Source organism: Vigna radiata, chromosome 8 (assembly GCF_000741045.1).
Source record: "Vigna radiata var. radiata cultivar VC1973A chromosome 8, Vradiata_ver6, whole genome shotgun sequence".
Classification (NCBI taxonomy): domain Eukaryota; kingdom Viridiplantae; phylum Streptophyta; class Magnoliopsida; order Fabales; family Fabaceae; genus Vigna; species Vigna radiata.
Genome location: NC_028358.1, coordinates 32704821 through 32731939, shown reverse-complemented (window position 1 = coordinate 32731939; position 27119 = coordinate 32704821). Strand labels below are relative to the sequence as shown.

Here is a 27119-nt window from a genome sequence, read left to right as displayed (position 1 = left end):
TGATGGTTTTGTAATATAAAGAAAATAATTATAAGAAAATAAAAAAATGGAAAATAGTAAGAAAAACTAAATTTACAGAAAGGAAATGAAAAAAAAAAAAGTAGGAAAGAGATTGCGTGTAAGGTTTTAGTTGGGTGAGTCCGAAATCAGATGGGATGATAAAACTAACTTTTTAGTCCTTTCCTTTCTCTGGGTCTTCTTTTCTCTTTCTATTTCTATCTTCCCTCCTTTTCTTCTTCTCTTCCTCAGATCCCCTTACCATCATGGATGACTCTACTTCTGCTGCTAATGCCACTTCCAATGGTAAGATTCTTCATCATTATAGACTTTTGTTTCTATCTCTGTTTCCCTTATCATGCTCAGTAATTCAAAAGCATAGACCCAGCAGATCCTCCTTTTATTGGGGATAACATAAAACCAGATTAAGTGTTTACATTAGTCAAGGAAGCTGCTTTCTATAATCTATGAGTCAGGAACAGGACTTAACCAATTTCAAAGGCAAAACACAATCCAATTTTTCTAATCCAAATTTCAAACGTGTTCAATTCAGTTAATACAAGAGGTGGGGTGTATGTATAAGCTCAAGTTTTCTTAAAAAAATTGACCCCAAGTCTCGTTTTTAATTTGTAATTTTTGAAGTATACACAGAATTAGCTACTCAGGAGGAGTCGCGGGCTTCTCACTTGTATGTGTGCTTTAATAATATCTAAGCAAATGAGTATTTTTTTTTTTTTTAAATCAGCTTTCTACCTTTCCTTTTTTAGCAGTAGCTGTCGGTTGTAAAGTCCATTTTTCTTAATGAACATTAAGATTTTAGTATAATAACGCTCTTTGTTGATTTTTCTTCTATATGGAAGGATCTGACTGTTTGATACTGCCTTTTTTATTATAGTTTTGGAAGTCAAAGATGAAACTATTTCTGTTGCTTCTGCATTTCCTGGTCATCAAGAAGGTATGAAACTATTTCTGTTGCTACTCCCCTGCTCCCTTCAGTTCTTTTTTTTTTCTCCAAACATTATTTTCTCTCGGTATACCAGCTGTAAAGGATAGAGACCACAAGTTCCTAACAAAGGCAGTTGAAGAAGCATATAAGGGAGTTGAATGTGGCGATGGAGGCCCTTTTGGTGCTGTTGTTGTTCGGAATGATGAAATAGTCGTAAGCTGTCATAACATGGTTTTAAGAAACACGGATCCAACTGCCCATGCTGAGGTTACTGCTATAAGAGAGGTTTCTTATTCTTTCCATTTAAAAATTTATTGATTTTTGAAATCTGAGGTCTATAGCATGAATCAAGAGTGGTGGATGAAACAAATATCTGGGAATTGTAACCTTGATATTCTAATCTACCATTTGGCTTCCAATATGGGGAAGGATTAAGTGAGGGGTTGATTGTACTATTCCTGAAGTTATTAGTCAGATTGACTTTTTTCTTTGTCCATTCCTACGTTGATGAAGTGTGGCAAAAAGTTGTTCAAACAGGCATCATGTTGCTGGATGTGTATAACCTGGCGTGTTAAACAAGATAAAGTTATAAGTGTTTTCCTTTTCTTTCCCAATAGAAGTACCAAAACAAATAACTTGTAGTTTGAGCATTCTTTAATGTTATATTACAATAATCTATTATTTACTCTAGCTGTCTCTGACTTACTAGAATCTCAAACTCTGGATGTTTTTGGAAAACACCTTTTGATACCTTGAAGAGGTTGTGTGAGTTCAAGTTGGTGAGAGTTTACATTGTTTGCTGTAACTTTAAAAGCAGGTCACTTGACTCCCTTCATCACGGCATATATACATACATACATATGTATATATACACATACATATACACACACATATATAATATATATATATATATATATATATATATATATATATATATATATATATAGTCTGTTATGTATGTAAGGGATTTGATTATTTTATATCCGGTACCACTTTTTAATTCCTTTAACAAGAGTCTGTATGGAAACATTTTTTTATGAACACTTAGGAGAGAGAAAAATTTGAAAGAAAATGATATCAACTTCTCCATAAGTGAAAAATAGTTTATGCATGAACTAATTTTTTAAGTTATTTTCTGTTGGCTTCTCCAAAATCTGTTTTTTAACTTATACATAAGTTAATTTTGGCTTGTGGTAAACTAATTTCATTTCTTTTCCTCTTAGTTTTCTCTTCCCAAAGTGTTCATGAAGAAGTTTCCTCCAAACAAACTCCACTTGCCTACTTATGTTCTTAATATACATCATTTAGGACCTCGTGTTATATAATTGGCTGTCATTTGTAGGCTTGTCAAAAGCTGAATCAAATTGAACTTGCTGACTGTGAAATCTATGCTTCTTGTGAGCCCTGTCCAATGTGCTTTGGTGCTATTCATCTTTCAAGAATTAAGGTGAGCCAGCTACATCATTCATATTTTCCTCTCACCACATGTTTCCGTAGTTTTTATTAAAATAATCGCATTGTTCATTCTGTTCGCATCGAACAGAGATTGGTTTACGGAGCTAAAGCAGAAGCTGCAATAGCAATTGGATTTGATGATTTCATTGCCGATGCACTGAGGGGAACGGGTTTCTATCAGAAGGCCCAGTTAGAGATAAAAAAGGCTGATGGTAGCGGTGCTGTTATTGCAGAACAAGTATTTGAGAAGACAAAAGAGAAGTTTACCCTGTACTGATTTGCTTTAGTTTTCTGATTAAAAGTGAACACAAGATGCATTTGTTCAGGAAAAAAATTCAATTTCTTACTATAACTACATTCATAAATTCAAGAAATACAAAGTTTACATAACTTCATGAAGGCATTCATTAGTTCATTCATTCTGTTTGCTTAAGCCATTGCAGATGGCCATTTATATGTTAAATTTATGAATGATCTGTTTGCTTAAGACGCCACAAATGATTATAGATATGTTAGCTTCATGAATGACGTTTAATTATTGGAGAGTTGCGTAGGAGGAGGTAAAGGTTGTTCAAACCAGATGATGAGGCGATTGGGCTTATAATGCACTGAATATACAAATGACAACTTATCATGAACAAGAACCTAAGCTTGTCATCCATATATTCCAAGATACATATAATTAAATTTCTTGTTTACCACAAACATTACAGAATTGATAGAGATATTACTATTCGTTGAAGTTGTTGGTGTTGGATAAAGCACAAGCTGTTTCTGCACATCCTGGGGAAGTTTTATCATACACCTCCCGTCTAGATCGCAATTCCTCCAATCTAGCCTTGATCTGATCCTGCAACAACTCCAACCTCTTCAAATACACCTCCAGCTCTAAAATCCCTCGTTTTCTCCATTGCTCATGGTCTACTTCCTCAGGATATAGCGGCAATGGGATTGGAACCAACCCAGGAGGTGGCTCTTGGTTTACTTCATCCAACATTTCTTTCAGCAATGGGGAGAAACAGGACCTCATGGTCTCCTCAATGAAGACCTGCAGGCTGCCACTATTGTTATGTTCATTTGTTCTGTTAACATCTTCTGCATCATCTAGCCGCAACCGCTTTGGCACTCTCTCGTCTATTTCATCACTGTTGTCAAGTTGATCAACCTTCACCTTAACGATGCCCCCAAGGTAACGACTTTCAGGAGTGCGTCCCGACGCATCACCTTCCAAATACTCTTGGTCTAATAGGTTATCAGTGTCATTGCCCCAAATCTTGTTTGAAATTTCGAAAATGGCCTGTTCCTGGGGGTTCCTAAAGGGAACTTCCTTGTCCGTGCCTTTGTTCAAAGCCAATTTGTGCTTCCTCTTTAGTCTACGCAGCTTCTCAACAAGCTGATTCTTGTTGAAATCGACGTTCAGTTTGGGCCTCACGTGATCATACAACGAGGCTACGTCGTTCTGGAGGGTGGTGGTTGTCCTCCCATGCTGCTTAATGTAATCAAGGTATCCCTTTAGCAGTTCCTTCTCGTCCTGCTTCGTCCACAGTCTCTGATATTGTCTCACAATGCCCGAATACTTGTTGGAGCACTGCCCTTTTGAGCGTGTTACAAATGTGGTGGCAGTGACGGTGGCGGTGGTGCCGGGAACCGTGCTTCTTTCATCGTCGGCCGGAAAGGCCACCGTCACGGCAGGGGTGGCACTGGGAACGGCAAGAGCAACGGGAATGGTTTCATCCACATCGCATGAGCTAAGATATTGGTCATTATCATCATCTTGTGTATTGAAGTTTTGATGCTTAGTGTGATCATGAGTGTTAATGTCAAGGTTTTGTTCTTCTTCGGAAGAGGAAGAGGAGGAGGAAGGAGACAAGAACCAAGAAACCAACGGGGAAAGCATTTTTGAGACACCAGACTTCCATTTTCCTCATATTAGAGTATCAATGTAGCCGTTGGTTCCTTCATGGCATATGTGTATTTACTATCAATAGAATGAATGCCTATAACATCCACACTAATAGGAGGAGAAATATCTTTCTGTATATTCTCATCCGCATAATCCGAATTCAGCTGAAAAAACACATGATGAGTTTGACATGCTTGTTTTTTTAAGGTTGTTAACGAAACCAAACAATTTACCTACAATAAAACTTATGTTATTTCTATAAACTTAATTCAATTAGTTTCTTTTAGAATTTCCGCATATTTTTACGAAAGGTATAACTAAAAATATGCACTGACTTTCTCTTTCAGTTTCCTTATTTTTCTTTTCCTCAATTATCATATTTGACATTTCTTTTTCAATAAAATGCGTGATAAGAATAGTGTAGAAAAATTACGTGATTAATAATATATATTTCATTAAAGGAAGAAATACGGAAACAAATAGAATTGTAAAAGGTATTTTATAAATCTACTACATGTAATAGAATGTGCGTGTAATGGTGATGGTGACAATGACCAGTAGCGAAGGAAACTACTTTCGGGACAAGTTATGATGATTTTTTCCCACATGGGAGATTAAGTCTGAGGAGGCATATGCATTATTGCTAAAAAAAAATATAAAAATGTATTAAACTCAAGAATTGAGTTCAACTGCTATATAAATATAAGAATTCGTTGTCCCAAAAATAATGGTTGAGGAATAATAAACGTAAGGATCAATTATTTCTTCTTATCTCATCATATATTGACAATTATTATAGGAAGACTAAAACATTTTGACTAATCGGATAATCGGAAATGTGAGCTTTTAATTTTATTACTTGTGTAAACGTTTGTGAGTTGATAATAAACAAATATGTAATTCTTCACTTGATGCATTAATTAAAATTATTACATATCTAAATGATTCATGTGATGGATTTATTTTTAAAAATGAGATTGACTTATTTTTAACTTTTTATACTGATCATCTTATTATCAATTTTTCTTGTGAAGAAACAATATGTAAGAAATTATTTAACTATTTTTTTTTTTTTACTTTTATGTGTGTTTACTTAATTTTTCTACTCTTTTTCATATAATGATAAATCAAGATAATTCAACCGATTTTATCAAACAAGTTATAATTTATAATGACGTGTTTTAATTTATATGTAATACAAACCATAAAATAAGGTTGATAATTTTTTTAATACAATTTTTTTTATTCAACTCAAATCTAGTTATATAAAAATATTTCATATCTCTTTATTGTTTATCTCAATAACAAATATCCTTAAAACTTAATAACTTTTTATTAGACTTCTAGGTGAAAGTATAATAGCTCTTCCATAATTTTCAATTATATTTGTAATACCATAATAAATAATATTAATATTGACTTTTCTGATTATTAAGAGAAATTTTTTTTACTCTTGAGAATTATATAAATGGTTATACTATCAACACGATACAATATATTGTATGAATTATTCATAAAATAAAACTATAATCCAAAATATTTATTAGTGTATATAATACTACTAAATAGAAAATGGTTGTTGATTACGTGAACGGAAGATGTGAATAGCTTGTGAACAAATCTAAAAGCAGGAGTTTGAAGTTTGAATTAACAATTAAATTTTAATGTTTGGTATAATATTAGAATTGATGTGAATATATGTTAAATATGAAATAAAAAATTTAGGGATTAAATTATGCAATAAAGGAAAGGAAGTGGGGGAAGTTGGTTGGTCAGGTACCTAATAAACGAGCAGCAAGCAGCTCCCAGATTCTGATTGGAAGGGAGTGAGTGAAAAAACAGTGATACCTTAAAAACAAAACAACCAAATACTACGCCCTTCGCCTAACCAATTCAACTCCAATGCCCATGGCATCCGATCTAAACGACACCGTTTTCCCTGAAGAAGATCTCGATGACGACGACGAAACTCAAGAAGACGAAGAGGAGGATGACGAAGACGACGATGTTTTAGACGATGAAGAAACCGAACCCTCTCATTCCGTCCTCGCAGCCATAACCCTCGCTGCCCCCGGTTCCGCCGTCTCCCAAACACTCGCCACCGCGTCTACGGCTATTGTTGTCGCCGATTCCTCGCCCAAGAGGCCGCGCACGGAGCAAGTCGAGGAGAAAAAGGCGCTTGACGATTCGCGGCGATTGTTCCAGCGCCTGTGGACGGACGAGGACGAAATTGGGCTCTTGCAGGGGTTTCTGGACTACACGACGCAGCGAGGATCCTCTCACCACAACGACACCGCTTTGTTCTACGACCAGATCAAGTCGAAGCTTCAACTCGGTTTCAACAAGAACCAGCTCGTCGAGAAGCTCCGAAGGCTGAAGAAGAAGTACCGCAACGTCCTCACCAAAATCAACGATGGCAAGGAATTCTCCTTCAAGAGCCCTCACGACAGAGCCACCTTCGAAATCTCGCGGAGGATCTGGAGCAACACCGCCCCAATCACCGGTCCCGTCGAAGACGACGACGAAATCAACCCTAACCCTAATCTTATTCCCAACCCTAATTTCAGCCATTCGGCGAAGACGTCGCTGTCGCGGAAGCGGTCGCGGTCTCGATCGGAGAAGCGCGAGTTCCACGACGGTTCAGCGTTGAATAAGGATACTAATTGTATTGGCAATAGTAACAATAACAGTAACAAAGATAATGAAAATTGTAACCATAGGCATAGCTTACAGAGCTTGATTGAAGAGACGGTGAGGAGTTGCGTGTCGCCGGTTTTGAAGGAGTTGGTGAGTGGTGGCATGGGATTTGGTTTTGGGGGAAGAGGGTTTGGAGTTGGAGGAGGGTTTCCATTGAATTCCTTGCAAATGCAAATGCAAATGCCAATGGCTTTGAGTTCATTGAATTTGGGCATTGGGGAAATGGTGATGGATGAGAAGTGGAGGAAGCAACAGATTTTGGAGCTGGAAGTCTATTCCAAGCGTTTGGAATTGTTGCAGAATGAGATCAAGGTTGCTCTCGAGGAGTTGAGATCCTCCGGTGGAGGATGACTCAAAATAAATCAAACCGTTTATAGGGTTTAATTTATTTTTTTTTTTCTTTTTTTAATAGTTTAGGTTTTCATTATTGCAGACAGCAGTTGTTTAATAATGTGTTCTTGTTTTTCTTGTCTTGTGTAAAATTTTCTTCTACGCTTATTAATAATTTACATGTACAGCTTCTTTATACTTTGATGTGCTCTACATTTCTTCTCTGCTTCATGGAAAGAGGCTTGTGGGTTGAAAGACATTATATATTGTGGTTGATTCAATAATTATCGGATATCTCTTCATTTTTCAGCCCGTGCCTTCGTAATAGTTCAACTTCCAAATTCGATTTTCCTAAATATAATAATTTCAGTACCAAATTGACGATCACATGGCAAAAAGAATGAATATAAAAAATAATGCAAATTCAATACACTTAAAGTATTGGAAAAAAGAGGCAGTAAGAAACTGCTTTTCATCAAAAGGAATCTTGTGAACTTCATACTTTCATGAAAGTTCAGCACAATTTCGGAATAAACTACATTATCCATCTATACCCAATTTAGTGACTAGTGTGAAACACGTAGCACGGTGAGAACTGTGCCTTTTTGTGTGTGTGTGAGAGAGAGAACCATTAATTTAGTTCTTGGAGTATTTCTATTTTATTTAAGAGTAATATCGCTTAAGTATTGGAAAACGTGTTAAATAATCCTTAAAATATTAAATAACTATTTAAATTTCTCCTTAGACGTTAAGTAAAATATATGAACCTTAACAAACATTCAATATTTCAAAGATTAGTTATATAGTTTTATTTAAAGACTACTTGGAAATGAGAATTTTGGAAGACCATATTGTGGCTTATTCTATATGTATTACTCACATTTATAATCAGTAAACATTCAATTAACTACTATAACTCCTTTTGAAGATTGTGTTGGAATGCACTAGGACTCATCAGAAGTTTACATAACTACTAGAGTTGCTTAAAACTTGAAATCAGCCAAATATGATCTTTAACTAAACCGTAGTAGTTTGATTTTTAAACTGGATTTTTGAAAGAAAATACGCATCTTAGAGGCTACAAATATTTAACACAATTATATACCAAGACTCGAATTCATGGATCTGTTCACTTTTATCTCATTGTTAACTAAAACTTCACTAATTGATTTTTAAACTGATGCCTTTGGTAAAATATGTCTTTTAGAGACTACAGATATTTAACACAATTATATACGTAAGACTCGAATCCATGGATCTATTTACTTTTTACTTCTAAGTGAATTTAAACTATATTATTGAATAAACAATAATTGTTGTAAGATATTGAAATATAGACTTAATCATGTGATATTATCTTTACAACTTTTGTTAATCATAAATAATATCGAATTAATAGAAATTAAAAAACTGAGATCATAATGTGGCCCAAAATATAAAATGAGAACTATACTGAAATTTTTAAGATGGTGAACCACGACACATTGACATAATAAAAAATAGTCACCGAACCAGGAACATCACCGTTGCTGAATAATAGAATTTAAATGATTGTATTTATGCACAGAAAATAAAAGAAGAATAAATGGTTACATACAGAACACGATAGCACTCAGCATACTCCTTTAGGTCGGTGGAAAATATGACGTGAGAGATAAGAGCACCCCTCTCTTTCAGTATCTTGAACATTTCATCAAATAAAGCCGACCAGAATTGTCAGAAGGTCACTAGAGCAGCTTCCTCCATGTAACAGTTTCTATTTCTCATACAACATACAGAGATGCTGCTGGGCATGACAATCCCAGATAAATATCCTGCATTTCCTATTAAACAAATCAAATTATATTCACATCTGGTATGTATGTACATACAGGCTAATTGCTACGCAAAGCTGGTAAGCTCTAAACGATACATGATTATATATACAGCAGCACAATAACATAGTTCCACACTATGGAACAGAGCAACAGTTAGTGCTGATTCCTAGCCGCAAATTGTGCTTAACAACTGGCCACCAATTCCACGACAACCACTATTGCTTCGCAGGTTCTGGTGTATCTAGCTGACGTATTTTAACTTGGTAAACCTTCTTGGTCTGCTTATCATAAGTTGTTGGCCCCAATGCAGCTTCTTGATTCCTATTAGGCATGCCATTCGTAGGTTGTGGTTTAGTCATCCATTTTGTAGATGGTATTGAAGGATCCATGTTCTGCACAAACCGGGGTTGTAAATTGGCTATTGGTCTGGAACTTGGAAGCCTTAATGACCTGGGTCTCTCTCTTTCCCCCATCGATAGAGCAGAAAACTCAGTTTTCACATTGTGGAACTGTTCTTCACGCTGTAACCTATCGCGTATCTTAAAATGCTGTCCGTCACTATGTCCACCATATTTTGGTGTAGTCATCATGCCATGGTGATTATATTGTCCATTATAACCACTTGCGTTCTCACCATAATATTTTCCATATCCAGCTGATCGAAGCCTGTTCGTTTTATGGAGTGGAGGTTGCTCCAGCATTCCATGTGATGTGTCATTTGATTTAATGTTGAGAGTGTTCTTAACAAGTCGATGAGCTGCTTCTCCCAGTTGATATCCAGCGATGGCTCCAGATACTCGTGGCCTGTGGGATGCATCATATACAGAATGGTCAGGCAAATCAAGTATCTCCAATAGAATAATGACAGGTTCCATGCATCAAGAAAACTAGGTGCTTGGATTAAAAGTCACCGAGAACTTTTCAGATTGACTTCTTCAGATTGTCCAGAAGTATACTATAAGAAAATTCTAATAATTACTTTTCAAAATTTTGTAAATATAACTATATAAACAAATTAGTTGCAATTTCATACATCACCATTATGATTCAATGATTTGTTAACTTTTGTTCCTTTATCTTTCATTGATTCTAGTAAAAGTTGAAAATTGGGTACGCTTAAATGTTAAATGAAAAAGACATGGAGGAGCACAATTGCATGCACACTATTTATCCATTGCTATGTTTTCATCTTTTGGAAATATGGACTTCACAATCACACACTCACCCAATTTGGTAGCTACTCTATTGGAGGGCTCGGTTATCAGTGACATTTTTCAGCAATAGACTATCACTCTGACTCTATACGAACGCTATTTTGCAATATAAGGGCTCAGTTCTAACTATGCTAAAGCATAAGCTTCATGCAATCAGTCTGTGTAGCTTTCATAGGAAAGAAGAGTCTTTCCTTAGGTCTTAGCACAATCTATTGTTCGCAACAAAAGACCACAAATAAAATGTAATTCTTATCCTATGTCCGCAGTACACTATGGGATGCTGCTCTTAGGACGAAATACCATTTATAAGAAACATGCAAAGAATTATTTATTGGCCTCTACACAGGTTGATGGTGAGACTCAATTGTTTTGTTTGACTAGTGGTTTACTTGTTTTGTAAATTATTTTGTTAAATGTATTACATTCAGCACTATTGCATCCTTTATTGAATATGAACATTTCAAGCTATTTTTAGTCATCTCTGAATGTTACAGTTCAATATGATCTTCAGTTTATGATTCAAAAATTAGTCTGGAATTCCAGATTTGATAACCTTTGGAATATTAAGCTCAACCATTAGTTTGGCAAGCGCTGCAATATTGAATATTTACGCAGTCAGCGAGAACATGAAATATATTGCCCAAACCTGACATCCTCGAGGAAACAGATTCTCACCTTTCTCTTGCTTGCAGTCGCTGACCAATATTCTCCTCATGCCACAGCACAGGAAAAGGTTTAATATCAGTGGCTTTTAATACCTGCAAACAAAAACAATGTGAAAGTGAGATCTATATAATGGAACCGAGAAGGAAACAGCAGGTATTGTTGAATTTAGAATCGAAGAGATAGAACAGAATATTTTGTAGACAGAATTTAGAGAATGAAAATGTTTTATTATTTAATCAAACGTAGTAAACAGGTTATGTAAGATATGTATACAGCCTTACTGTGGAGACCATTCGCTAGGATAATCTTGAGGGAAATTCCTAGACACCAACATCAAGGAACACTAAATGCATTTAAGCAAACGATAAATGAAGATGATATTTCTTAAGTACATTTACAACTATTATTTCAAAGATGCATCACCATCTAATTGAAAAATAAAAACATAATAAAGGTCAAAATATACACAAGTCTGCCTGACCTAACTCCCCAAACCAAGTTAATAGTTATTGACACAAGAAATGGTTTTATGAGTATATAAATAAGCAACAGTTGTGTAGCTCCATCCATCAGATGAATTGATTAACTTTTCAAGTCAGATGCTAAGAGTAGTCGGTCAGAACACTAACCTTGTTGGGTATTACTACACCATCTGGAAGTTTCGGGATATGATTGTGTTTACGAGGGTTAAGAAATGTAATATTTCTGAAATACAAAAGCACTAAACATGAGTTCTCGACAGAAGATTAAATTACTCCATAGGTGTAGGCAGAGGACAAAACTTACAAGACTTGGTTATATTCAACATCTTGCAATCCTCTGATGGGAGAAGATACAACAGAGCTGAAAACATTTCTTTCACATAACCAAAAATATCCATTCATCCCACCACTACTAACAAGGATAACAAAACAGATATATCAGCTAATTAAATAGCTATTAGAATTCAAAATGATGAGTGATGACCACTAGCAGATTCACTAACCTAGCATTTGTGTCAATTGGCCTGACACATCTTTCGTGTGGGGCTAAATGACTAGAAACATGATAATAAGATAAGATATGTGAAGCCAAATCATGTGCACGATTGACATATAGCAAATCAAGCATCACACTGTTCCGAAACTGTTCTTCCTCCTACATATAAGAAAATTAAGTACTGAAGAAACAATAATTAGAAGCTTTCATGTATTGTTTTGCTGTAAAATATGGATAACTCAGACCAAAAAGAAATGTCTAACTTATCTACCTGTTTGAAATATCTTTTAAAGTAAAGATCTAAAACAAATCATCCAGCAATTGAGTAGCCAAAAATAGATCAGAGGAAGACTATTAACACTCAACAAATTTATCTTGTTAAAAATGGCTACAGTCAATCAACATTCGACAATTCCTACTGAAAGAGTTGTAGCTTCATTTTCTACTGTTGAGAATGCTGAACAAGCATTTTATGCAACTTTGATCTTATTTTAAACATAAAATTTCCTATTGGATTCAAGAAGAACCTCAAGGTTTAATTTTACAGTTCACTCTTTCATGCAGTTCAAGACCAACAATTTTCATGACACAAGTTTTCTTCATCAATAATCATAAATACACACATTCACTTAAAAATTCCAAACCGTTAATGTGTCTTCAATCTTTCTTGTGGCAGCAAGCAATTTCTTCTCATCAATAAATGGTAGCTTCGCAACACCCTGAAAAGCACCCACAAAAGTAGTTAGAAAACAACCTAACTCCCACTTCATTCTAAAGCATTCCTAATTTGTAAACATGCTAATACCTGCCATGCAAATCGTTTTCCATTCATATCAATCTCAAAATCTGCCAAATAGTTATCCATGTCATAACAGAAAAAGAAAATGTCAAATTCAACAGACTTAATAATAAACAATTAATAGACTATTATCTCACCAGCAGGGTAAAAGTGAAAAATAGGTGACGAAGGATCAGTCATCAAATCTCTATATTTCTTAGGCAGTGCACTTGAACTGCAACAAAAAATAAATCAGAAAAAAAGAATGATAGAATAGATTTAAATTAACCAGGAGAGAAGGAAGAAACCTTGAAGCAGGTAGGGTGCCCATGAGCTGATCAAATGGTTTAAATGGTTCTCCCGGTAAGAAAGTTATTTCCTGATCAGCTAGATCTTTAAAATCAGAAGCAAAGGGTGCATAATGATATGGGTAGTACCTGAAGAAATAATAAAAGTAATATTAAGAAGATCGAACATAGTCATGAAGGATAATTCAACCAAATTGAAGGAACACTTCTGATGTTGACATCAAAGCCAAGGCCATGATGAGAAGGATCAAGACCATGGCCCAACATTTTGAGTAGACAAAGCTGATTATATGCATAGTATTCTCGGAGAGCTAAACTAAAATTATTAATATATTGCTAGCATTTTGGATTTGAACCCCGAATCAGAAGTTTAGAAAGTGCTCACTGAACCATGGGACCAAATCAGCTTTACTTGAGATATAGGAATCTTATTCTTCTTTTATTTAATTACAAAATGAGACAAGACTCTAAAACTAAATTTGTAATAAAACATTTTGCAATTCAGAAAATGGATGCGGATGATTTTAACAACCAATGAGTATATATCTCTGGTAGGGTTCTTCCCTGCATCTTGCAATCTTATCAACAATTTACCAATTTTTGTGATGCTCATCCTTAGGCTTATCAAACCTTTTTGTGGCACCTTCATTTACCTAGATTTAAAAAAAAAAAAAAACACTAACCACTTCCATGAGCTGACACCCTGATAATAATAGTGACAAATCCAACAAAGGCCTTCCACATATTTCAAGACCTAAAAGACAAATAAAACGATGAGCAAAATTCCAGTTCTAATACAAGAAATTAATGAGGATGAGAAGCATAATATGCACAAGAACGCAAAATATTCAGAATCAACAAATCACCTATCCCTGTTAAGAATGCACGTGATGTCCACTTCTAGTTCAACATTATATTTTTCAAAATATTTATAAAAGAAGCTATTCTTCAGCGCAACATTGAGTTTTGTTTATGCCAGTATCAAGAGATCTAAACCCATTTGAAGACAACATGCACTTGAAGGGCATAAGCAGATTCCCTATCCTCCTTTGGAACAGGGAACAGTAAAGTTCAAGAATCAAGACCCTAAGTATAGCCACATCAATTAAAAAGAAAAGGTAGAAATATGTTTGTATGCTTTCCTTTCTAAGTCAGAATGCATATAAATGGACACTGCCAGCATTTAAAAGATTAAATAACATGTGTGAACATTAGATTTGAATATAAAAGCATATCTAACAACTGCAAATTTTTTTGCATGATTAGACTTTTGTCAGACATAGAACTTACGGTATCTTTCCTAATTTTATCAATCTCCTCAAGATTTGATACACCAAACTTTTCAGCATAATATCTTTCCTTGTATCCAGGATCTCCTAATTTAACCTGAAAAAATCAGAATCATTTTAGTTTGAAATTGATAAGCATTTCTAAATTTCTCATTGCATTTGATGGGTCAAACATTGGCCTTGCCTCCCTGTCACAGACATGCTACCCTTAGTGTTTGTTTGGAAACACCTGTAGAATTACTTTTGCAGTCCCGACTGCAGTTTAGGTGGTGTTCCAAAACATGATGTAGAAAATTAAAACATAAATAAAGAAAATAATCTGACAATATATCCTAATATTTAACCTTATCCACAAGCGAGGCTCGGGGTTGTCGAGGCATTTCTCCTCTTGCCCTTGCTCTAATCTCTTCATTATTTTCTGCAGCCTGTAAATACATTCACATGCCAGGAAGCAGTAACATATAAAAGCATATTAAAAGAACATATAGCTAAGGAATATCAGTTCATGAAATGCATTTAAAAGCAGAATACCAGCTGAATGCAGACTCGTTTCTGAAAGATTTGATCTTCATGAATAGCAATAAACTGGATAAATCGTTCCACTCTATCTAAGAAAACCTGCGAGGTATAAAGAATTTCACATTGCAGATTGAGAATTCAAGAGTTATATCGAACTGAAAATGAAAATATAAGAAAGAATGCTTAAGAGATTAATGCATCTCCTAGTTGATTCATGTATTTCTAAGAGATACACTAAAAAGACTACACCAAGGTGACAGAAAAGTATTACAAAAATTAATTTAAACTATCATGGTAAGTTAACCTATTGAAACAAGTTAAACTATTCTAACACATCCCTTAAGTATTAAACATACAAATTGTATGGATTAAACTTCGAACATATAAATTGAATTCAAGATCTTCTCAAGGACTCAATCAAAATATTCCTAAGTTGATCCCCTAGGAGTTGACAAATTCCGTGCAAATTTCCTTAGCAACAACTTCTCTCAAATGAAATAACAATCCATTTTTGGGTTAGATTCTTTCAAGAAATTCAGAATTGGAAGTACTGTGTATAGTTGTCGGTTATCACTATACATTTTAATTGAATTTCACAAATTTTAACTCTTTGAATTATTTTATCCACACAATTTCATAAATGATTATATTTTGGCACAGGGTTGAATAACCACATTCTATTTATTGCTTTTCCAAGAAATAATATTTTCTCCAATGCAAACACAATATCCAATTATGACACATGTGTTTATAGGAGATCCTATCCAAATAACATTAGAACACCCATACATCTAAGTATTTCTCTTATCTTCATACACCATTACATGTGCTAAATCCTTTTTGAGGCATCTAAGGATACGAATGATAACATTTTAGTGATTAAGACGAAGAACTCGCATTAATTGACTAACCAATCCAATGCAAAGAACAAATTAGGTCCAATATTGGTGAGATAAATAAGTTTCCTAAAAAATCTTCCATACCTTTCTAAGTTTTAGAAAGGCTCACTTTGTTCTGCCATCAATATTTTATTTAACCATAAACCCTAAAACTAACGGTCTACTACTCTACATTCAATCACACTTATTTCCTTTAGGATATCTAAGGCAAATTTTCTTTGAGAAATTACAATACCTTCCTTTGATTGAACTACTTCAATACCCATAAAATATTTAAAAAATCCAAGATCTTTTGTCTGAAAGTAATTGCATAAATGATTCTTTAGCTAAGAAATTTTAGTGGCATCATTATGTTTAATGACTATGTCATCAAAATACACAAATGAGTACATGTATATCTTGGGATATACATGACAATAAAAGATTAGATATGTCAAACCAAGCATGCAGAGATAGTTTAAAATCATAGATTTTAGTGTATTTACGATGTAACACATACTCCTCCTAAGCAACAAAGCTAGAAGGTTGCTCCATGTAGATTTCCTCTTCCAGATTACCATGAAAAAAGACATTCTTGACACCATGAAGGTAGACATTCTTGAATCAATTATCCATGAACTTTGACTTTCCACAGTTTGAGAAATGTAAGATGTTGACAAACAAGACTGAGTGGGATTTTGTGCTTGGCGGCTACATTTTAGTTTTGGAAATTTATGATAACAGAGATAATTTTCTCCATTAAGCTTCTCTAAAGCAATTGTGAGAGTCCCAAGAAAAGTGGTGGGAGGTCTTGAAGACATTTTGAAGAAGGAAGAAGGTAAAAAAAAGGGATTCAAGAGGGACTAGAGGCTCCAACCTATTGGTTGAAACAATCAGTGGTGGAAAGCAAGAACCAAGGGTTCAAATATGGACAAAGGAGGCCGACAAACCTATGGAGGCCATGCAGCATTTGTCTTCCACGTGCATAATTGGGTGCACAAAGATGGTGTATGTGGGTGCACGTGGAAACAATCCAGCCTTTGTTACTAGTTGGGTTCTCTGTCCCTCGATGGCAGTGGTCAATGGTGGCATATTGGGGGAGATAGTGGTGGCAGATGTTAACCGTGAACAGTGGATTCTCTATCGCTTGATGAGATGAACATGACCAGGTGTTTGATAGAGAAAAAATGACAGCAATCAGCGGCTGACAACAGCAAGTGGCAGTATTTTCATTGGACTATGATAGATAGGGCAAAATTGACCTGTTCTAATACCAACTTGAGAACAAAAATATGATAAAGAATGCTCAAGAGATTCATGCATCTCTAAGCTTATTCATGTATTTACAAGAGTCCTTACATTAGAGATACACAGAAAGATCTGAAAAGACTACACCTAGGTGAGAATAGGTATTACGTAAATATGTTAAACTATCCTAACAAGTCAACCTATTCAAACATGTTAAACAATTCTAACATATCCAAAGCACAAAACAAGCAACTGAAGTGAAGAGACATTGCTGGATAAAACTATATCATACTAAAGAACAAATTATAACTGAGATACTACAAATATAGAGAAAATAAATTTACCTTGCCTGCATCAGTAAGATAACCACCTATGACAGAAAATTCATTTCTGTATATATGCATCAATAAATTTATAGCCCCCTGAAATAGGAGAAAGTTTATCAAAGATAATAGCATTCATAAATAGAAAGAGACATGTTCAGAGTAACAAAAGTCATAACCAAAGCATGTTTAGATCATCCCACACATCCCAAATATAGTTGCAATAAGATGTAGATGGCAATGCCATATTTCTCGTTTCCAGCTACAGCTCAGTGTAACATGGTGCATTTTGGATGCTTACCTCCCTGATCTCCAATGTTGGCATATGTGGGAGGAAATCATTGCCAACAAAGAAGCATAGAAATACAAAATCATCCACAACTCGTTCAAAGTCAATCTCAAATGGAGGTTTGGGTATCTCCAATTCAAATTGCAAATATTCACGCAGCACCCAGATGTTAAGAAACTGTAAACAATATGAATTAACTTAAAATTGAAAACAGAAAGCATATAAATATAAAGATTCAGATCAATATGCTGGACTTTAATTCTCAAACCTGATATTTCTTCTTATGAATTGGACTATCATCAGGAGTATCAAAGTCCTCAACTTGACAATCAGCTGCAAAATGGCCAACTTGGCCACACAAAAAACACTTATCCTGTTGACCAGGTAAAGTAACTACCTGTTCATGCATTAAGTAATCATTTGAGACAATCCATAGAGATCAATTAGCTAATATCATAAAAAGTCATACATTAGAAACTAACCTCCCTCAATATTGAGAAGTGAACCTCATGTGTAGCTAAGGAGAGCATAATCAAATCAGCATCCTGGTTTAAGGATTGTATCATGCAAATATCAGGGAAAGGATAAATACACCAAATGAAGATAAAATGAAAATTCGAAACAGGACAAAAACTCACCAATCCATACAAACAATGTCGAGTATTTGGATTGAAACCAAGAAGGTTGCGTTGTAACCGGATGTATTCCATTATTTTATGTTCTCCTTCACCGGGCGAGTTTGAATCAGACAATATAACCTTCAAATAATTAATCACCCAATGCAGCCCCATAAATAAATATATAGAGACAAAGTATCCTGAAAACCAAATGTGTAAAGAAAAAAATATACGGGATTACTCCACAGATAGGAATGATCCATCTTGAAGGTATCAAGACATATAAAGAATTAATTGGATAAGGCGTAAATTGCACCTTTGTATTCTGCCAGCTAGGATTGTGATTCAATCTAGTCTGTACATAATACTGGAGAGCCACTGACAAGGCTGCCATAAATTGAGTTCCAGGGGTAATGACATTAGAGTCTGAAGTCTCACGCTTCTCTTTAGAAGACAAAATGTTTGCCTCACCCTCAAATTCTTTCCTCAGCCTTTCCTCTTCAGCTTCCTGTAAGGTCACATAAGCACAATAACTCAAACATCCTCACAGAAAACGTAGGAGTCCCTTGCATTCAAGAGCAATATTAACATTCTTACAGCCTCAGCTGCATCTTTAGCAGCTCGGAAACGCCGAGATCGTTGCTGATTCATTTTGGCTCGTGGTGCAACACCATCTGCAAATTACAAAGTAAGGAAAGAAGAGGGAAAAGCTGGAGCGGTAAGAAACAAATGAAATGAGAAAGTGGGTTCAAAGTAAAAACAGAAGCTAGGAACCATCAGTTTGAAAGTTAGACACACAGAAAGATTGTAGCTTTAGTAAAACTGAATACAGCAATGTAGGCTTTTAATTTGCCAGTATCAGTTTTAATGTGGGTTACATTAAGGTAAATAGAGGTCTTGACCTCCGTCTTGCACACTTACTTAGTTACATTCTCGAACTCCGGAGCCTTTTCCTATGTTAAATTATCCTATTCTAGCATAGAATAGGAATAGCCTATTAGGACGTTCAACTTTGTTGGGTCTATAGATATAGGTAATCTTTCCATTATTACATTACATTTAGTTTTCTTTATCGATAAAATGTGAAAATGAGTCAAAGGAGCACTACATCTCAGAGCAATACTCTAGGTTTAGCAGAGGAGAACACTTGTGTAATTTTGTGTTATGTGAGTCAAGTTCATTTTGCTAGAAAACGAAAATTACTAAGGAGGAAGAGAGGAGTACGTCAGAAGGGATAAGACATTCTGGCAGAAAAAAAGGTATTGGCAACCAACGAAAATGAGAAAAAACATCATAAATGTATTATACTCATACCAATTGCAAGGTAGAGAAGCTTCCTTGGACGAACCAACGAATAGAGATGGTCAATGTAATCAAATACGGATTTAAACACGTCATCATAGGTAGCAGGTGCCGGCTGCATGCCAAGAATTAATGTAAATTGAGCAAAACCACTCAGCAACTCAAGCAGAAACATAACGTGGCATTATTTCACTATATAATAGCTAATTGAATTAAATTAAGAAAATCAGAACCAGAGCTTGAAACGTGAAGTTTAAGCCGAAATTCGGAACTTCATATTCCATTCAGGCTCGGAGTCTCGGAGTAAGGAGGAAATAAGAAACGCTGAGTACTAACCCTGCCATCGGGGTGAAAACAAGGGTGGATAATGCCGTTCATGTCCAAGTACAAGTTGTCGAATTCCATTCCATTGGGATTAGGTTTAGACGCGTCGATAGGCGACGGAACGCCGTCGTCGCCAACAGTGGGTTCATCCTCGACTACGTCGGCGATGGAAAGCGGGTAACGGTCGGCGAGCCACCGGTAAAAGGCTGGCACTCCCATAGTTACAGTATCAGCTGAGGTGTGTTGGTTCGTTCGCAAACGACGGAAAGAGAGAAGAAAATTTTGGATCTGTGTCGTTCACACTGATGTACTGTTCATCCGATCAGAGACATCAATATTCGTTAGTCAAACCACCTGAGCTCAAATGTTTTATTCTTAATCTATTCTCATTATTATTGAAGTTTATTTTTATTTTGTTTTTGAAATTGCAGTCAATTATTATGTTAAAAAAAGCTCTTTAATTTCAATTTAATTCCTAGTAAGTTCTTATTAATTTTTATATTAGTCTATTAAATTTGTCAGACAAAAAAACATATACAATGTAAAAGAAAAATATTACCATTTACATTAAGCTTAATACAAATTTTGGATTTTGGTCTCTAGTTGGATTAGGTATGTATAAAGCAGTTCTTTTATTTTTCTAGAAGTTCATAATACTCTCATGTTTTATAAAAAATAATTCAAATTGTTTTTTTTTTCTTATGGCATTAAAGATGCTAAGGATGTAATGTTTATATTAATCAATATTGAATGATCGGTTCAATTTTGTAATATTAACCAAATTCTCTTTTTTTGGATTACTCCATTCAAGCAATTTAGGTTTTCTGCATTCTGGACATAAGACTTTCTGGGTTTTGTGGATTCTTACAAGTTGAATAGTAGATAGGGGGTGCGATAATGGTTAGGGTTTTTTTGTGTTTGAATTTGTAGGTTTTTTTTGTGGTTGTAGGTAGTTCGATGATGGTGGCAACACAATCTGGCGGTCTTATCGCCATACGGTTTCATGGTAGAAGAGGGTGGTTGCATGAGAATGGTGCTACTCGAAGGTTGAAGGAGGACAGTGGTCTACGGTGGTGTTCACGAGGTTCTTGTGAGTGCGATTTAGTTTCTGATGGAAAAAAAAATTGCGAGATTAATTTGCGAATTTGGTGTTTTCATGGTTGACAATTTAATGTTTCTAAAAATTGGAAAAATAGGAATTCTGAAAATTAGAGATTTAGGATTTGCTGCAAGTAATGAAAGATTTTTGGTTGATGGAAGATAGAAGGAGTTATCACACCAAATTGAAACCAATTTCACCAAATTGGAGTTATTCATTAAAATTGAAACCAATTTCATCAAATTGGAATTATTGGCCACAATGACTTTGTTCAATTTAGAAAAGAACTTTCAAGAATCTTACACTTTTTTTTACCCAATAACTTTAATTTTTAATATTTCCACATTAATAAACCCAAAGTTGTTAAGTTAATTGACTTTGTCACTCAATCAATAATTGAACAATTCATTCATTTTTAACTATGGTGAACAATATACAATTAGCATTTTTCACGTCATAAAAAAAATCAATTTGAACCCTTTTATAAAATATGAGAGCATTATAAACTTCTAAAAAATAGATAGATCATTTTAAACACACTTAATAAAACTAAAAGTCAAAATTGGTATTAAACCTTTATATTATATCATTGTCTCATACTTAAAAAAACTCGCCTCACTCAAATCAAAGTAAATTTATAAAAAAGAATTAGAGAAAATAAGAAGAAGATAAATTTATAAAATAAAAAAATGGTGTAATTTTGATCTGCAGCGAGATTAGAGTGTTTTCGTATTGGTGGGACCTTTTCCATAGATGAAATCGAGAAACTGACCTTCTTGGTATGTGTGGTTTGTGAAGCACAGAGAAAGTTGTTAATGCTTCTTATTTCAATGAGAATGCCAGTGACTCATTTTAATTTCTTTTCCAAGAGTTTTTGTGGAGAGAACCAAAATCCGAAAAGGAAAAAAAAGTGATATTGCACTTCTCAACACAATTTCAAATTATTTTACGATTTTACTAAAAAAATATATAAAAAAAAGTACTTGTGAACACAATTTCAAATAGATTCCCTAAAAAATATATATATAGAAAAAACACTACAAACTTGCTTTGGTGCACGATTTTTAAAAAACATCCAAAAATATAAAAGTATTATCATAGTCAGGACTTCCATACTTAAATGGACTAAAATATATGTCAAAATCATATTAGAAAACACTATTTATTCATTTTAAAACCGTGTTTATAAAAGGTGAAAACATGATTTGTGATTTGAGAATTTAAGAATTCATTTTTATCTCTTTTTTCTTATTTATGTGAATCTTTCATTTGCCTATATCATTTTTTGCTGTTTCCATTATTTTTTTTTTAATACCCAATTTTGTCTCTAGTTTCGTTAACAAATCTCAATTTAGTTTTTCTTTAGAAAAGTGTTTGAAATTGGTTCTTATTTTTAAATTTTTAAGTCAAAATAGTCTCTTTCGTTAAATAATGACAAACGACATTAATTTTTTTTTCTCTCCTCTGTGCATTGCAGGTTTTTGTCAGCATTTGCAGTATTTAATGATTATTGTACTTTTCTCAATAAAATTTAATATCCTTCATTGAGTAATGAAGTCAGAAAAATTTAGTTATAAATAAAGATTATGTTCACTTGTTACCTCTACTACCAAATGGAATACCTTTAAGTTTCTTTATAAGTGTGATTCTGTTTAAAAAAAAAATACTTTTATTTAGTTGTTACTTTTACAGTACATTTTTTAAAATTTTGAAAAATTGATTAAAAATAAATCTATATATATATATATATATATATATATATATATATATATTTACATCCTATAAAATAGATGAGTTTATAATTTTTTTAAAAGGTATTTATTTCTTAACTACTCTAAAATTAAAAATTAAAAATTTAATTTTTTAATGATTTTTTTGTTTTTGTTTAAATTTTATTTTTTTATTTAGTTATATACATCATAAAAACAAAATATTATTTAGTTATACATCATAAAATTTAAACAAAAACAAAAAATCATTAAAAAATTAAATTTTTTATTTTTAATTTTAGAGTAGTTAAGAAATAAATACCTTTTAAAAAAATTTATAAACTCACTTATTTTACAGGAAGTAAAAATATATATTTAGATTTATTTTTTATCAATTTTTCAAAATTTAAAAAAAGTACTGTAAAAGTAATAACTAAATAAAAGTACTTTTTTAAAGAGAATCACAGTTATAAAGAAACATAAAGATATTCCATTTGGTAGTAGAGGTAACAAGTGAGCAACAGAATCTTTATTTATAACTAAATTTTTTTGACTTCATCACTCAATTAAGGATATTAAATTTTATTGGAAAAGTACAATAATCATTAAATACTGTAAATACAGACAAAAATCTGTAATGCACAGAAAATGAGAAGAGAGAGAAAAAAAATTTAACTATTTGTCATTATGAGTATTCCTCCCTGCACCTCATCTATGTCATCCTACACCTCCCAATACCCATTTTTGCCCTTCATTTATTAAATTTGAAAAAAGTTAAATGATATTCTAACCAATCTTCTGTACTTTTGTTGTAAATGAGAGAGAAGATGAAAAATGGTTCTTCTTTAACTTTTGACAGTGTTCACTCACTATTTAGCTCACTTCTAGACTCTAAGCCATAATCTGGCTTCTCCACCTACACCCATCACCGGCTGCACCCTTTTTTGGCACTTTCAGAATGTACAGTTCTTCATTATGAACCCACAAAACACTTTGGTGGCTTATAAAACCTGCATTATGGATAGGTGTTTGAAAACGAGGAAGTTGTTGTTGCGGTCACTGTTGATGGCGAGGTTCTGGCACACATGAGCATCCAATTCCAACTGCGACGAACGTTAACCGCAAATCCAAGTGCGACGAGCCTCAACCGCAGATTCAAGTGCGGAGAACATCAATCGCAAATCCAAGTACGACGAGCGTCAATCGCACTTTCAAGTGCGGCTACCATGAACCACATCTCAACCTCACTTCTAGGTGTGGCAAGATCTTCAACCACAACCACCGCTGCAAGAGCTTACCCCACCACACAGCCACCAAAAATAAGTCTGTGAGAATGAAAAGCGAAATTGCAACAAATAAAACGAGGGAGGAGGGAAGGAGGGGGAGAAACACTTTGCAAAAAAAAGAGGAGAAAGAAAGGGGGTGTAGGAGAGTATGAAATGTGGCAAAAGATAGAGAGAACGAAGTGCCTCGTGAGTGGGTCAAATAAAAAAAGCAATTAAAAATGTTATCTGATAAGGACACAATTGGAAATATAAAAAAATAGAGAGGTGCAGGGTGAGATTGGTGAGGTGTAGGGAGAATCACTTTGTCATTATTTAACGGAAGGGACTATTTTGACTCAAAAATTTAAAAGTAAGGACCAATTTCAAACACTTTTCTAAAGAGAGACTAAATTGAGATTTGCCAACCAAACTAGGGACAAAGTTGGGTATTAAACCTTATTTTTTCTACTTGTTTTTCGCCCCTTCCATCTCACTCGGTGGTTTCTTCTTTACTGATCTGAAAATTTTCACCCTTTTTTTTCGCACGTTAAGGGTAAGTAAAAAGTTCCGAGATTCAATTTATAATAATTCAAATGTATATTATTTTAAGTTTTATTTAAAAAGATTAGTCTAAATTTAAATCCACATATTTTTATTTCAAATGAAAACTACTTAATTGAACTTAGATTATATCATTTTATAGATTTTGAAAATTCATAAGTTAGATATTAGACTAAGGTGACATGAGGTAAAGTTGAAAGATCAAGCCAAATTAGTTTAAAGAGTCAAATATGGCCAAATTAAAGCTAAAATCAAATTGACTCAGAATAAAATCGAGACGAATTGACCTAGGTTGAAAGGTCAAGTTGAGTCGACCTAAGTTGAAAGTTGAGATGTGTTTATTTAAGTAAAAGATTGAGAAAAGATACTCAACATGAAGATCGAGATGAGTTAGCTGACACCAAAGGTCAAGTTGAGTTCTCCTAGGCTAAAAGTTCAGTCGAACGTCCCAAACCAAAGGTCGAGCCAAGTCGAGTATTGAGTGGCATTCGAATGAGTTGGTTAGTGCTATAAATAGTAAGAAGGAAAGTGTTGATAAAGAAAGTTATGGTAGGTTTGCAACTATTTCAATGCCAAAAAGTGTAGATGATTACAAATGAGAAGTAGGAATATTTTTCAGTCAAAACAAGGAATTTATAAGAGTCATTCAGACTTGTGCCTTAACAAATGCAGAGAATTTAAAATTTGTTAAGAATGATAAAAAGAAGTTAAATGTTTGGGCGCAAAAGGAATCTACTCAATGATCGTCTCGTGTTGTTGTTATTCCACCTCAACACCCCTCACGAGACAGACCAAACATCATGCACAGGCTGAAGTCTAGGAGGGATTGTATTCTGAAGCCATGTCCCTAGATTTGTAACTATTTTATGGCTCTGTTTGCATAAACCAATTGATCAAAATGAAAAATAATTATACATAAAGTACTTAATCAACATGCATTTGTGTAAAATAAAAGAAATATTACATGTGTTAGTCACTGAAAACATTGTCTAATAAAGGTTTGAGTACTGAAGAAGGTTTCGCGCAAAGATAAAGTGAATAAATTTTTATCCTCCCACCTAAATTTTTAATGAATTCACTAACGTATAACGTCAGAAAAGTGATATTACGATGTCTTATAACTCTTTGACGTTTGAAACTTGTAAGTGTATGAGAGAAAGAAGAGAAAAGAGAATTCCAGAGAGAAACAGAGAAACATGAACTTGATATTATTGATTGAAATATTGTGTATATGTACAATGAAAGAAGGAACATATATATATAGAGGAAAAGAAAGAAATAACAAAAATATAAAAGACAAAGGGACCGAACGGTTACAGGGTATCCACCGTTCGGTATGAAGAAAACATTGCTCCCATAATCAGCAATGCAGTAAGCATCGACAATGCAAGCTGTCCTGTGACTATCATCCGGATATGGAGGCAGACACCGTACGGTAAAGAAGCAGTGGCCGTTCGGTACTCCGAGAAGAGATGTATCTCTATCACCCTCCCTCAAGATGAATATGTATATTATACATGTTCAGCTTGGAAATAATAGTGTTAAATTGAGAAGGATAAAAAGACTTGGTAAAAACGTCTACAACTTGATTAGTAGAAGACACATGGAGAAGTTTGATGAGACCTTCTTGAAGCTTTTGTCTAGTAACGTGACAGTCTATATCTATGTGTGTCAACACCCAATTTCGTCCGGGTGATTAATAATAAGACATTTTTATTTTTGTTTTTATTTTATTTTATTTTTTATTTTTTATTTTTTTATTTTATTTTTCATCTCATTTTTTTTTTTATTTATTTTTTAGTTTTTGTTTTATCTTATTTGATTTTATTTTTTATATTCTTTTGAAAAAAAAAAAAAGAAAAAAGAAAAAAAACACGTGAGTAAAATTGTGATGTGTGTGTTGGGGGTGAGGGAGCCAGAGGTGAGCTGGCAGAGGGTTTAGGGTTTTGAAAAAAAAAACGTGTGAGAGGTGAGGTGGATAATGGGGGACAGAGGAATTTTTTTTGGGGGAATGAGCAAAACGGTTAGAGAAAATATTCGGGAAGGAGGTTTTTTTTTTTTTTTTTTTTTTTTTTTTTTTGAAAGAAGAGAAAAGTGATCGAGAAGGGGAAATCTGGACGAAAGGAGGAGGACTATCTACAGAGAGCATCGTCGGAGAAGCGAAGTATCTTCCAGTATAGTGCACTGATATCAAAGGTAAGCTTATTTTGGTAATCACAGCTGCATNTCTATTGATTTTTGTTACTGGATAATCTGTTCTTCATCGTCACACACTGTCTTCTATGACCGAAGGGGATTATTTCGTTTTCACCTTCATCAATGCTTCTCCTATCTTCTTTTCCTTTCGAATCAAACCCATTAACAATTGCCAGGAAACAAACTTAGGAGTATACAGAGAGCATGAGTGATCCTGTTACCATTCATTCTTCTAATCACTACCTTCCCTATTTGGAGTTTCTATCATGAACCTTTGTCTTAGCACAGCTATTATCAATCCAAAAAAAATCACACACAGCCTTAGGCAAAAAAAAAAAAAAAAAAAAAAAAGAAAAGAAAGAAAAAAAAAAAAAAAGCAAAGGAAACTGTTGTATCCAAGTCGACATACAC

At 34.1% G+C, this 27119-nt stretch overlaps 5 protein-coding genes and 1 long non-coding RNA gene across 8 annotated transcripts in view; 4 read left to right on the top strand and 2 right to left on the bottom strand.

Annotated features, from left to right (window-relative positions):
* Positions 1-156: 156 nt before the first annotated feature.
* On the top strand, positions 157-2817 carry LOC106772480 (guanine deaminase). Its single transcript, XM_014658901.2, has 5 exons — positions 157-303; positions 893-952; positions 1038-1228; positions 2286-2390; positions 2487-2817. The coding sequence occupies exons 1-5, from the start codon at positions 264-266 to the stop codon at positions 2673-2675; spliced, it is 585 nt and encodes a 194-aa protein (XP_014514387.1). The 5' UTR covers positions 157-263; the 3' UTR covers positions 2676-2817.
* A 311-nt stretch (positions 2818-3128) lies between these two features.
* LOC106770551 (probable transcription factor At5g28040) lies at positions 3129-4295 on the bottom strand. The gene has a single exon (XM_014656354.1). The coding sequence runs from the start codon at positions 4293-4295 to the stop codon at positions 3129-3131; it is 1167 nt and encodes a 388-aa protein (XP_014511840.1).
* Positions 4296-6209: 1914 nt separating this feature from the next.
* On the top strand, positions 6210-7526 carry LOC106770930 (probable transcription factor At3g04930). Its single transcript, XM_014656784.2, has one exon. The coding sequence runs from the start codon at positions 6210-6212 to the stop codon at positions 7347-7349; it is 1140 nt and encodes a 379-aa protein (XP_014512270.2). The 3' UTR covers positions 7350-7526.
* Positions 7527-8767: 1241 nt separating this feature from the next.
* LOC111242358 lies at positions 8768-21183 on the top strand. Of its 3 annotated transcripts, none has more exons than XR_002669233.1 (4): positions 8768-9408; positions 9801-10036; positions 10626-10705; positions 20828-21183. It is a non-coding gene; the product is annotated as an uncharacterized LOC111242358 (long non-coding RNA). The 3 variants fall into 3 exon arrangements; XR_002669232.1 differs by having other exon boundaries at positions 10626-10712; XR_002669231.1 differs by lacking the exons at positions 10626-10705; positions 20828-21183 and having other exon boundaries at positions 8772-9408; positions 9801-10182.
* On the bottom strand, positions 9329-20267 carry LOC106772392 (5'-3' exoribonuclease 4). Its single transcript, XM_014658777.2, has 22 exons — positions 19891-20267; positions 19567-19669; positions 18850-18926; positions 18569-18760; positions 18274-18393; positions 18118-18180; positions 17904-18032; positions 17648-17812; positions 17368-17445; positions 14910-14996; positions 14723-14803; positions 14380-14475; positions 13773-13843; positions 13090-13218; positions 12940-13016; positions 12809-12849; positions 12648-12722; positions 12011-12162; positions 11812-11916; positions 11655-11730; positions 11035-11117; positions 9329-9949 (listed from the first exon to the last, which is right to left on the bottom strand). The coding sequence occupies exons 1-22, from the start codon at positions 20095-20097 to the stop codon at positions 9361-9363; spliced, it is 2796 nt and encodes a 931-aa protein (XP_014514263.1). The 5' UTR covers positions 20098-20267; the 3' UTR covers positions 9329-9360.
* A 5403-nt stretch (positions 21184-26586) lies between the features above and the next one.
* Positions 26587-27119, top strand: part of LOC106772316 (cysteine synthase) — a 13621-nt gene continuing 13088 nt past the window's right edge. The window contains exon 1 of the mRNA XM_014658677.2: positions 26587-26708. The gene's annotated coding sequence lies outside the window, so the exon portion shown is untranslated. The remainder of the gene's footprint in view (positions 26709-27119) is intronic.

Coding starts and splice junctions, on each gene's coding strand:
- LOC106772480 (XM_014658901.2), top strand. CDS start 264: ATGGATGACTCTACTTCTGCTGCTAATGCCACTTCCAATG. Junction 1,229..2,285: donor AGGTTACTGCTATAAGAGAG/GTTTCTTATTCT, acceptor TGTCATTTGTAG/GCTTGTCAAAAGCTGAATCA. Junction 2,391..2,486: donor TTCATCTTTCAAGAATTAAG/GTGAGCCAGCTA, acceptor CGCATCGAACAG/AGATTGGTTTACGGAGCTAA.
- LOC106770551 (XM_014656354.1), bottom strand. CDS start 4,295: ATGCTTTCCCCGTTGGTTTCTTGGTTCTTGTCTCCTTCCTCCTCCTCT.
- LOC106770930 (XM_014656784.2), top strand. CDS start 6,210: ATGGCATCCGATCTAAACGACACCGTTTTCCCTGAAGAAGATCTCGAT.
- LOC106772392 (XM_014658777.2), bottom strand. CDS start 20,097: ATGGGAGTGCCAGCCTTTTACCGGTGGCTCGCCGACCGTTACCCGCTT. Junction 13,844..14,379: donor ATAAAATTAGGAAAGATACC/GTAAGTTCTATG, acceptor TTTGTCTTTTAG/GTCTTGAAATATGTGGAAGG. Junction 13,017..13,089: donor GGCACCCTACCTGCTTCAAG/GTTTCTTCCTTC, acceptor TTTTTGTTGCAG/TTCAAGTGCACTGCCTAAGA.